Below are 10,389 nucleotides of genomic sequence, written 5' to 3'. Positions count from 1 at the left end.
ATTGTGTTTAGGCAATAAATATCATACTTTCTGAAGTACATAGGTACCAAAAACTACTATGAGCATTAATTTACCTACATCAATTTAACAGATAAAGTTAATAATGATAATATAAGTTTTAGATAAATAAGTTGAATTTTTATTCATTCAATTATATTACATATCTATATATATATCAGGTTGCAAACTAAAAGCATATTACAAATACATCAATTATTGCATCATTTCGTATGTAGGAAAATTAATAATTTACTTACCGCTAGGATCTAACAGTTTCCTTATTAGGTACTGAGCAACAATACCAGAAATATCTTTACGTTCTCTCAATAACACACAACTACAATGTAAACTGGTTGCCAAAGATTGCAATGTAGCAACAGCTGCATTCTTTTCCTCTTCATTCAAACAAATATCGGAACCATCTTCACAACCACCAATCTAATTAAAATAAATGGCTAATGAATTGAAATGTAACTATGTCATATTAACTTTATAAATACCTCTAGAATTACTTCGCCTCTTCCGCTCTCTAACTGTTGCTTCAATCTGGTTAATAACAATTCATATTGTTCCTCATTAGGGCTAACCAGGATAGACTTCCCTAAAATTTTGCTAAATGCCATGTGCTCAGGTGTATTGCTTTCCGAAAAATCACTCAGAGAAATTTTTGCACTTGGATTACTGCTCATTTTCTTCAATTTATAGATTTATATTGCAACTTGAATTACAGGATTGTTTTCTTCTTAAAGTCAATCTTATTTGTATAATGTCTTAAACCATATATATGTTGCATTTTACTTTCATTTAAGAAAAAACAAAAGCAGAATCTCCTGCAATCTGGAAAGATGTACAATACCTAAAAGTTGAACAAATCACAAGTAAGTGAAAGTAAACAGTAAAAGTTTTGCTGTAGTAGGACGTTTGAGTGACGAACTTTTACTTTTTATAGAACAGTTACCTATAATTAAAATATTTTGGTTGTTCAATAAAAAATTAGTAACCTCGATTACCATCACGATTTAAAATTAAAAAATATAAACATTACAAAATATTTAAAACAAACATTATTAGTTACTTACATACTACGTTTTTTGTTATTGTAGTCACATCATTAAATTTTAATTTAAACAAAAGGAAAGGCAAAACAGTATTTTTGTTATAAAACCAAACAATTAGTTATTATTTTTATTTTGTAACAGCTTGGCAAAATCCCAAACGTCAAACAGTGTAAACAGGTCATAGATTTTAAAGATATACTTCGATATATTAGTACTTACACATATTTTTATAATTTTATTTTATTTTTCTAATATATGGATTCCAATAACGAATCAAATTCAGATCTACAAAAACGGATGACTGTGGATGATTTAAATATAGAAATTTTACCAGTGTTTTATGAAATTATTAAGAGGTAAGTTAATTTTAACTATTAAAATGTGTCACAAACGATTGTGTAATTAGTTATCCAGTACATACCAATAATTTTAGTGTTGAGAGGGACCATCACGATAATACCGCTAAAACACGAGAGTCCCAAGATTGCTCTCAGAAAGTTTTAGAACTTCAAAAACGATTCGATCAGGCTCGGTCACAGGTATAAAAATTGATTAGGTTAAAAATATTTACCCCTTTTTTACAGTAACTTTCACATATAGATAAGTTTACTACCAGGCATTGATTATAGTAAAGAACAGCAACTTCAACATTTAGAAGCCCTTAAAACTCAACTTCATTTGAAACAAGAACTTTTATACAAGTACCGGTTTATGTATCCTTTCCAAATGCAGAAGTAAACAGAAATGGTATTAAGATTGCTATTAAAATATCTTGTAAATAATGAGCAATTGGTCCATCGACTGAGTCAATCATATCCAGTTCGAAGGGCAGCTCAGTTAGCTGTTTTATTTTACATGAGAAGTAAACATATGATGCAAGAAAAGGGTATGGATGGCACTTTAACTCCTGAGCAGTTTAAAGCTCTTATAAGAAATTTTCAACACAATCTACAAAAAGAACTGAAGGATGCTCATGAGAAATTTAAAAGCAGAAAATTTTGAGTAGGCACTTGATGAATTTACATAATTATAAAAATTTCAATAGCTTCAAAGATATGACTGACTTTTTTTAAAAGCAAAATTATCTTAATATGTGATTGTATTACAACACTTCAGTTTTACATACTNACAAAGAAAGTGATTAAACAAATTGCTCACAAAAGTGAATTTCGGTATTTGTTTTTTTTTTTAATTTTTATTTTATTGCCATGAAAAATAATGATTCTAATTATACATGTTTAAATGACTAAATATCAGTATTATAGTTCATAACAAAAGAATATTAGCCGAAGGATTATTTTATGGAGAAGTGTGCATGTAAGTATAATAAAAAATATTTATGAATGTTTAAAATTTAAACAGTGTATTTGGTAGCAAACCACATAAGGAACAACTTTAACTAATTTTAATAAAAATGTATGAATTTAGAATTGAACACCTTTGAGATCTTCAAGTTCCTGTAAACAAATAATTTGAAAAACAGAAAACATTGATATTCATGATAGAGAATAGAGGTAAGAAGCCGACGTTTTATATTTGCGAGAAGCAAACTGTGTAAAAACCCCTTACAATGAGAAGTCACAGAGAAAGGTAGCGAAAAGATAGCTGCAAATTCACGCGTTTTACACAATTTTAATTGACAGCATTCCTTACAACTTATCGTCTTATTTTCGTGATTTATAATTATGTAACAATATGTTGCGTGTCAATAATGTGTAACAATGGCTACTAAAGTAACAATGAGAAAGTCTCCCAATGTAAAGTATTAAAAAGTCGCCTGTAAGTACAAAATACGCGAATTTCGCACGGAGACTAAGAATAACCGCAAGGGATTTTGTTTAAAAAAATATTTTTTTTTAAATATATTATTAGTAGAAAATAGGAGAGTGAGTACTACATTGTACGTTTTAAATTTTTTTTATTCTTGAAATCATTTTTTAGTGTTCATTTACTTCTTTTTAAAACTATTTTGAGATCAAAATGAACCGAAAGTTTAAATCCAGTAGGTGTATTTGTATTGTGTTTGCTACAATTTCCTTTTGTCTCTCCCTTACCTTAAAATTTACTTTTACATTCTATCAGGCAAGATCTTGTTTAAATTATTGATTGTATAGGCTGTACTTTCGGCTATGCGGTCGTATATACTCGGGTTATCTTAGTCACCTTTGCGCTATTTTTCTCTAGCAAAGTGCTTTACAGACCTGGCTCGTTACATCACCTCTATACTCTATCGTGGTTATTTCTATCAGAAAAATTTTTAATTATATATATATATGTGATTCTAATTTTGTACACCGATCTTTATATTTCAAAAACAACTAGGTTTTGAACGAATTAAAATTGTACTCTTTACATACATTACTGAAATGTACTTAACTCTAATAATACATGGCAGATGGGAGTTAATAGTAATTTCACACTACTTTATAAAACGAAAAAAAAAACAATAGAACAAACAATACTGACTGCACTTGAAACACTATTACTATCACGTTTATAAAACAATCAGAAAATAAATATTGTTAATTAAGTAGAAAGTTATTCATCTTTTAGAACATGAAAACAAACACGAATTTTTACGCTTCTAAAAAAATAAAATGTCATACAAAAATAGAAGTCGTAAATATAAAAGTAATTTTTGGTTTGTAATATCTACTCCGTTTTATTACGCTACAATAATTATAGACGTAAAACTGTCCTATGATTCAAGATACGAAATTTTATGTGCTTTAAGAAATTTATTTATTGATTATTATGGTTATTTGCACTATTAACCGGTCAAAAAGTTATATTCATGTTAAGAAATCGTTATTGTGACTGTATCATTTGTTACCATATATTTTTAACCTTCGGGAAATTATTGCTCTTCAATTTTACCATCTATATTTTGGCAGCTGATCGATTATTTGCGGATATTGCTGTTATATTAGCAACATCTGACAATGGTTTAGATGCATTTCCCACTGCTACCGTCGATTTTTTATGTACTCCTCCTCGCCTTCGATTATTCTTTCTCATCGGATTTATTTGTAAACATTCAATCGTTTCCAAGGTTTTTCCTTCAGATTCACACGCGTTTGTAGCCTAATAAAAGAAATATTGTAAATAACAATAATAAAATACATACGTATGCAAAGTAAAATGCATTTTGTAACAATAGGTAAATCGGAAAAAACTTCTACAAAGTGTTATTGAGAGAGTATATTTCACTTCAAGAGTTTTCTTTTGATAAAAGCAACCTCGCCATAAGGCTGGGTTTACATGGCGCTTTTTCTTATTCACATTAGTAATTGTAATTACTATAATAAAACACCTAATTGCGATAAAGAAAATCATTATTTATAATAACAAAATACTGCAGATGAATATGATAGTTGTTGACTATTTTAAGGAATTATTGTTGAACCTGCTGTCATAAAAGTAGATATTTTTAGGAATTTTCTTTAGTAAAATATCCATTTCTATAGATTCTTATTATGTTGCTTCTTTACAAAATTCAGCATCATATTCAAAAATAATGTTAGAATTTGCTTACTTAATTTTAAAAAAGTTATTTTTTTATTTAAACCTGACGAAGTTCATTACTAAGAGCGAGTAATTGGTTGTGGTTTCAATAGCGACAAAAGTGAACTACATAGACATACAGAATTGAATGGGGTCGCCGGGCAACCAAGCGTTGATCCTCGATCCGATCTAAACGTCATTCGATCACTCAGCGTTCAACTTTAGAATTTTAACATTTTTATTTCTTGTTTCTTGATCCGTAATGACCATGAATTAAAATCAATCTGCTTAACGAATGTAGTATGTAATGTACTTATGTGTATGATACATCATAGCTTCTAAAGAAGTCACTATTGTATCATAGTCCAATCAACAGTTATTTTAATCATAAAAAATCTTTACTACTGCGGGGTAACCTTATGTACACTGACAAGTATTCTTTTGTCATGTTTCCAGCTTTCAACCAGTAGTTGTTAATTTGTTATAAACAATATAAAATGTAAACTAAAGAAATTATGAGTGTTGTCAGCAAAGAGCAAAGTAGTATTATTAAGTTACTATAGTATCGGCAATTTCTTATGTTGAAGTGTACGATGTGTTGCATACCTATTTACAAACAATTCCTTTAAATTTTAATCATTGATTACTATACATCTATTAAAAAACCATAATGGCCGACATCAGTGACAATGCGACAACAATTGAAAAAGAATGATGGCCGACACTACGTCATAGTGGAGCAACAAAAATTGCAGAGGGCAGGAGGAAGCACTAGTCAACATTAACGGAGAAAGAAAATAGAGAGAAATTGGAAAATTCATCCTCTTAGCTACAGCCCTATTGTAACAATTGACTCACCTTGCTATTTTGGTTATTGCTGTGCGAATTATTATAGTCCTCATGTCTTTGCTGCTTTAGAGCTTTCGTTTTAGTCGTTATCAGCGAAGATGATGATGCTTGCGTAAGAATTTTAACGACATTACCAACAGCTTTCGTCCGTCCCTCACGAAATACCATTCGTTGACCGGGAGTTATGTATTCAGGATGTTTGATAAAGCGAAAATGCACCAGCGCTTTATCTCCGGTTCTCAAACAATCTTGTGACATCGACAGGATACTCGCTGTCTGCCTAATGCTACCACAATGAACTAAAATAAAATAAAACATATGTTAGCCACGAGGTTAAGTATCTGTAAATAACAAGAGGAATAATTTTCTAGTAATAAAAAAAAAACGACTGACTGATATACAAGTACACAGATTCTAAAATTTTGTCTTAAAAGAGTTTGTACGTTTTTGACCTGAAACATTAATCAATGTAGTTTCTAAAAGAATGCAAGGCACTCACCCATAGCCTGATAACGCGAACTTATAGTGGTGGGATGATGAAGTACTAAAATTTCTCCTTCAAACTCCCAACAAGCTTGCGGGTTCAGTGCAGGACAAACCATTACCATCCCTTTCCGAATATGTGACCGTTTAATCTTAAATTATTTAATCAAATGAAGTGATTAAAAAATTGGAATGTTTTGCAGTATTTGTACATACTTTTTTGAGTGCAAAGCTTGCCGTCTGACCTGCTCGCACTTCTCTAACAACCATTCGTTTTCTGTGAATGCTTTTTACAGCAATTGGTTGAAAATGTCCCAAAGGATCGGGACCAAGCATCAACGTATCATTCAGACGAATGATACCCTTTAAAACAGTTCCTGATACCACGGTTCCTACACCCTATCGAAACAGACAGTGGTAAAAAATATATACAATTATGTTATTAATGTATAATTTGCCATATTAAACAACAATTCTTATTATACTTAAAAAGTTACAAATTGCGAATGCAATTTTTAGATTAAATCAAAAACAGTTAATTAACTATTACTTACAGGAACTGAGTAAGTGTCATCTATCTGAAATTCAGCAGGTTCGTTTTCGTGATATTCCATTCTTGTCGTGAGTAAATTAAGGAAAGTTTTTAGCATGTCCAGATTTTCACCAGTAACGTTTGAAACTTGAAATATTGGACAAAGTCTGTAAATAGAACGTATTCATGTTGAGTTTTAAAACTATTAACCTACTAAGACACATGTTAACAATTGTACAATAACCTCATGGTGTACTACACAAGAGTTTTTATGTAGTTTTGTTTCTTGAAATAGAATGTTTCCATTATTTCTTTTTTGTTTCTTATTATTACTTCCACATTAAAACTTTAGTTATTAATATAATATTTATACTAACTGAATTTATTGTTTGGTAATAAAAGTAACTTAAGTTTATTAGACAAATTGATAAAGACTTTCGTGGCCAGTTGGTGAACCAATGCTGTTCTGATTCTAGATTCAACTAATATTATATATAAAAGAAATTATGAGTGCTGTCAACGTAGTTAGCATCAGTAATTTTTTTATAGTGAAGTGTACGATGGGCTGCCTATCTTTTACAAACAATTCCTTTAAATTTAATTTTTCAAACAATTTTTAACACCAAGAAAGTGATTAAACAAATTGCTCACAAAAGTGAATTTCGACCACTCGAAGCAATGATGCTAACAGTTTCGGACTCAAGTGACTGATAGGGGGGAAGAACTGGTTTGGTATAATAACTATTCACCATTTATAACAACATGTACACCTTGCATGTTATTTTTAGTATTAAATTACCTTTCTGAAACAAAATTGGTAGCACTCAAAACAACATCGTCGGTGGTTTTAACCATAACGGGCACCTTACGGCAACCTGGAGATTTTAAGATTCTCATCAATAGTTTCAAATTGTCTCTTAGTACATTTGGAGGACACATGTCAATCTTTGTAACCACCACAAAAACTGGCACAGAAAGAGCGAGAGCCAATCCTAAGTGCTCTTTCGTCATTCCAACAATACCAGCATTTGCTCCAATCTAAAATACAAATTATAATTAGTGAACCATACAATTTACTTCAACATTAAATAAGATACCAATGTTTAACAAAATTGCAAACAAGATAGAATAATTTGTGCCAAAAAACGAAGTTTTTTATTCTATTTTTTAATAATGCGACTTCCACAGGTATCTTAGAAAATTGGTGAAGAAAAAATAATTCTAGGGCAATGAAAATATATAATAATCTACAACAGAAATTAAGTAAAAATAAATTAAATAGGTCAGATCTAATATTGTATAAATAAGATGAACGTTATAGACCAGTATTATTATTTGGTAGAACTAGATGTTAATTTTATTAGATGTAATTTAGATTTAAGTAAACCCAGCCTGCACACAGATAATACTAATTACCCTTTGCAGGATTACTATATAATAAACTTTATGTAGTTTTTTGACGAAATATAATAAATAAATAAATAAAGTTGCCACTTCGACGACGAGAACAGATGTGCGAAAAAAAAAAACAATTGCATCGGGCGATAATTATCGCTAAGTGGAGGGAAGTCCCCTGTAATAGACGCATACGCGAGAAAATACATCAAATGTCCTATTTTTTGCTTAAAGAAAATTTTGAGTCTTACCATAAGCATTCCAAAATCTGGAGCATGTCCAGTCATTCCAAAAACTGTAGTCTTTAGGTAACGTTCGTGACCCGCCAAGTCGATGAATGTTATTACTTTTGAACTTTTTTCGCATATCTTAACCCAATCTAAAGATCCGTGCTCTGGTTTGTTCACTACGTGACCTTAAAATCAGAAACAATGATGCAATTTTTCAAAATACTACCGAAAGTAATTAAGAATATTTCCAAGTTAGTAAATAGGTACAATAAAGTAATTCGATACCTTCACTATCAAAGCCAAGGATATCATTTCCAACTGAACTTGTTCTGCCTGATTCCATTTCGTGTTTATGGCGAAATAGTTTTTGTCGAGCATGACCTCTGCCATTATCCAATTCACCATGAGTTAAAACTCCTAATAAAGTAGACTTACCAGCATCAACATTACCTACGACGGCTACGCGAATTTCGAGAAAATCTAAAATCAAATTAGATTTTTAAGAAATTAAATTTCAAACAATAACAAATTAAAACTAACTTTTCATTACAACTTTCATCTTTGTAAAGGAAAAATGATAAATAAAAAGTTGTTATTACTAATAAAAACAACAGCAATCATCTCAATAACATTGTATACCTAATACCATAATTTCAGTTATTGCATCAGCACATTAAACTACCAAATACGTTAAAAATTTTAAGTAACCATTTTTAATTTATGAAGTTTTCATACTTTTTAGTTTCTCCAATAAATTATTATATGAAACAATCTCTATTTTGTTGCACAATTATTATTTTTATTATTTATTAGTCATTGTGGGGTGAAATGATTATTGCAACATCAAAATGGATTAAAACAAAAAGAAACTTTTTTATAGTGGTATCTATACTAAATAGATGCCTTAATTAATTATTGTGTTTAGGCAATAAATATCATACTTTCTGAAGTACATAGGTACCAAAAACTACTATGAGCATTAATTTACCTACATCAATTTAACAGATAAAGTTAATAATGATAATATAAGTTTTAGATAAATAAGTTGAATTTTTATTCATTCAATTATATTACATATCTATATATATATCAGGTTGCAAACTAAAAGCATATTACAAATACATCAATTATTGCATCATTTCGTATGTAGGAAAATTAATAATTTACTTACCGCTAGGATCTAACAGTTTCCTTATTAGGTACTGAGCAACAATACCAGAAATATCTTTACGTTCTCTCAATAACACACAACTACAATGTAAACTGGTTGCCAAAGATTGCAATGTAGCAACAGCTGCATTCTTTTCCTCTTCATTCAAACAAATATCGGAACCATCTTCACAACCACCAATCTAATTAAAATAAATGGCTAATGAATTGAAATGTAACTATGTCATATTAACTTTATAAATACCTCTAGAATTACTTCGCCTCTTCCGCTCTCTAACTGTTGCTTCAATCTGGTTAATAACAATTCATATTGTTCCTCATTAGGGCTAACCAGGATAGACTTCCCTAAAATTTTGCTAAATGCCATGTGCTCAGGTGTATTGCTTTCCGAAAAATCACTCAGAGAAATTTTTGCACTTGGATTACTGCTCATTTTCTTCAATTTATAGATTTATATTGCAACTTGAATTACAGGATTGTTTTCTTCTTAAAGTCAATCTTATTTGTATAATGTCTTAAACCATATATATGTTGCATTTTACTTTCATTTAAGAAAAAACAAAAGCAGAATCTCCTGCAATCTGGAAAGATGTACAATACCTAAAAGTTGAACAAATCACAAGTAAGTGAAAGTAAACAGTAAAAGTTTTGCTGTAGTAGGACGTTTGAGTGACGAACTTTTACTTTTTATAGAACAGTTACCTATAATTAAAATATTTTGGTTGTTCAATAAAAAATTAGTAACCTCGATTACCATCACGATTTAAAATTAAAAAATATAAACATTACAAAATATTTAAAACAAACATTATTAGTTACTTACATACTACGTTTTTTGTTATTGTAGTCACATCATTAAATTTTAATTTAAACAAAAGGAAAGGCAAAACAGTATTTTTGTTATAAAACCAAACAATTAGTTATTATTTTTATTTTGTAACAGCTTGGCAAAATCCCAAACGTCAAACAGTGTAAACAGGTCATAGATTTTAAAGATATACTTCGATATATTAGTACTTACACATATTTTTATAATTTTATTTTATTTTTCTAATATATGACAGCTGTAAAAGGGTTAACTGTAATGTGTATGTAAATGCTAACACATTTACTTAAATAATTACAATAATTTTAGGATTATAATAATTTTTAATGAATCGCAACATTT

General features: G+C 29.7%; 3 protein-coding genes and 1 long non-coding RNA gene across 6 annotated transcripts in view; 2 read left to right on the top strand and 2 right to left on the bottom strand.

Moving 5' to 3' along the window:
- LOC108740342 (mediator of RNA polymerase II transcription subunit 9) overlaps window positions 1–1,891 on the top strand; it is a 7,503-nt gene extending 5,612 nt beyond the window's left edge. Inside the window, exons 2-4 of the mRNA XM_018474625.2 lie at window positions 1,342–1,414; window positions 1,492–1,597; window positions 1,659–1,891. Of these exons, the coding sequence (XP_018330127.1) occupies window positions 1,342–1,414; window positions 1,492–1,597; window positions 1,659–1,796 (317 nt within the window). The 3' untranslated portion in view covers window positions 1,797–1,891. The remainder of the gene's footprint in view (window positions 1–1,341; window positions 1,415–1,491; window positions 1,598–1,658) is intronic.
- Window positions 233–1,316, bottom strand: LOC112904664. 2 transcript variants are annotated; one of them, XR_003231265.1, is made up of 3 exons: window positions 1,278–1,316; window positions 501–856; window positions 233–438 (listed from the first exon to the last, which is right to left on the bottom strand). It is a non-coding gene; the product is annotated as an uncharacterized LOC112904664 (long non-coding RNA). The 2 variants fall into 2 exon arrangements; XR_003231264.1 differs by lacking the exon at window positions 1,278–1,316 and adding an exon at window positions 1,080–1,216.
- Window positions 1,780–2,174, top strand: LOC112903849 (uncharacterized protein NCBP2-AS2 homolog). Its single transcript, XM_025975304.1, has one exon. The coding sequence runs from the start codon at window positions 1,803–1,805 to the stop codon at window positions 2,058–2,060; it is 258 nt and encodes an 85-aa protein (XP_025831089.1). The 5' UTR covers window positions 1,780–1,802; the 3' UTR covers window positions 2,061–2,174.
- A 224-nt stretch (window positions 2,175–2,398) lies between these two features.
- Window positions 2,399–10,343, bottom strand: LOC108740361 (GTP-binding protein 1). Of its 2 annotated transcripts, none has more exons than XM_018474651.2 (11): window positions 10,243–10,343; window positions 9,466–9,821; window positions 9,223–9,403; window positions 8,337–8,531; window positions 8,073–8,236; window positions 7,226–7,464; window positions 6,449–6,593; window positions 6,111–6,293; window positions 5,911–6,046; window positions 5,421–5,710; window positions 2,399–4,142 (listed from the first exon to the last, which is right to left on the bottom strand). In XM_018474651.2, the coding sequence occupies exons 2-11, from the start codon at window positions 9,652–9,654 to the stop codon at window positions 3,939–3,941; spliced, it is 1,926 nt and encodes a 641-aa protein (XP_018330153.1). In that variant the 5' UTR covers window positions 9,655–9,821; window positions 10,243–10,343; the 3' UTR covers window positions 2,399–3,938. The 2 variants fall into 2 exon arrangements, with proteins under 2 accessions (XP_018330153.1, XP_018330152.1); XM_018474650.2 differs by lacking the exon at window positions 10,243–10,343 and adding an exon at window positions 10,045–10,179.
- Window positions 10,344–10,389: the final 46 nt, after the last annotated feature.

Source organism: Agrilus planipennis, unplaced genomic scaffold (assembly GCF_000699045.2).
Source record: "Agrilus planipennis isolate EAB-ADULT unplaced genomic scaffold, Apla_2.0 scaffold271, whole genome shotgun sequence".
NCBI classification, from domain to species: Eukaryota; Metazoa; Arthropoda; class Insecta; order Coleoptera; family Buprestidae; genus Agrilus; species Agrilus planipennis.
Note: the sequence above shows the minus strand (reverse complement) of the source record. Positions and strands in the feature narration are given on the sequence as shown.

Excerpts from the sequence above, each read along its gene's own strand:
- LOC112903849 (XM_025975304.1), top strand. The coding sequence starts at position 1,803 with ATGGTATTAAGATTGCTATTAAAATATCTTGTAAATAATGAGCAATTG.
- LOC108740361 (XM_018474651.2), bottom strand. The coding sequence starts at position 9,654 with ATGAGCAGTAATCCAAGTGCAAAAATTTCTCTGAGTGATTTTTCGGAA. Across the intron at positions 9,404-9,465 it reads GAGGCGAAGTAATTCTAGAG|ATTGGTGGTTGTGAAGATGG; the intron begins GTATTTATAAAG and ends TATTTTAATTAG. Across the intron at positions 8,532-9,222 it reads GAAACTGTTAGATCCTAGCG|ATTTTCTCGAAATTCGCGTA; the intron begins GTAAGTAAATTA and ends ATTTGATTTTAG.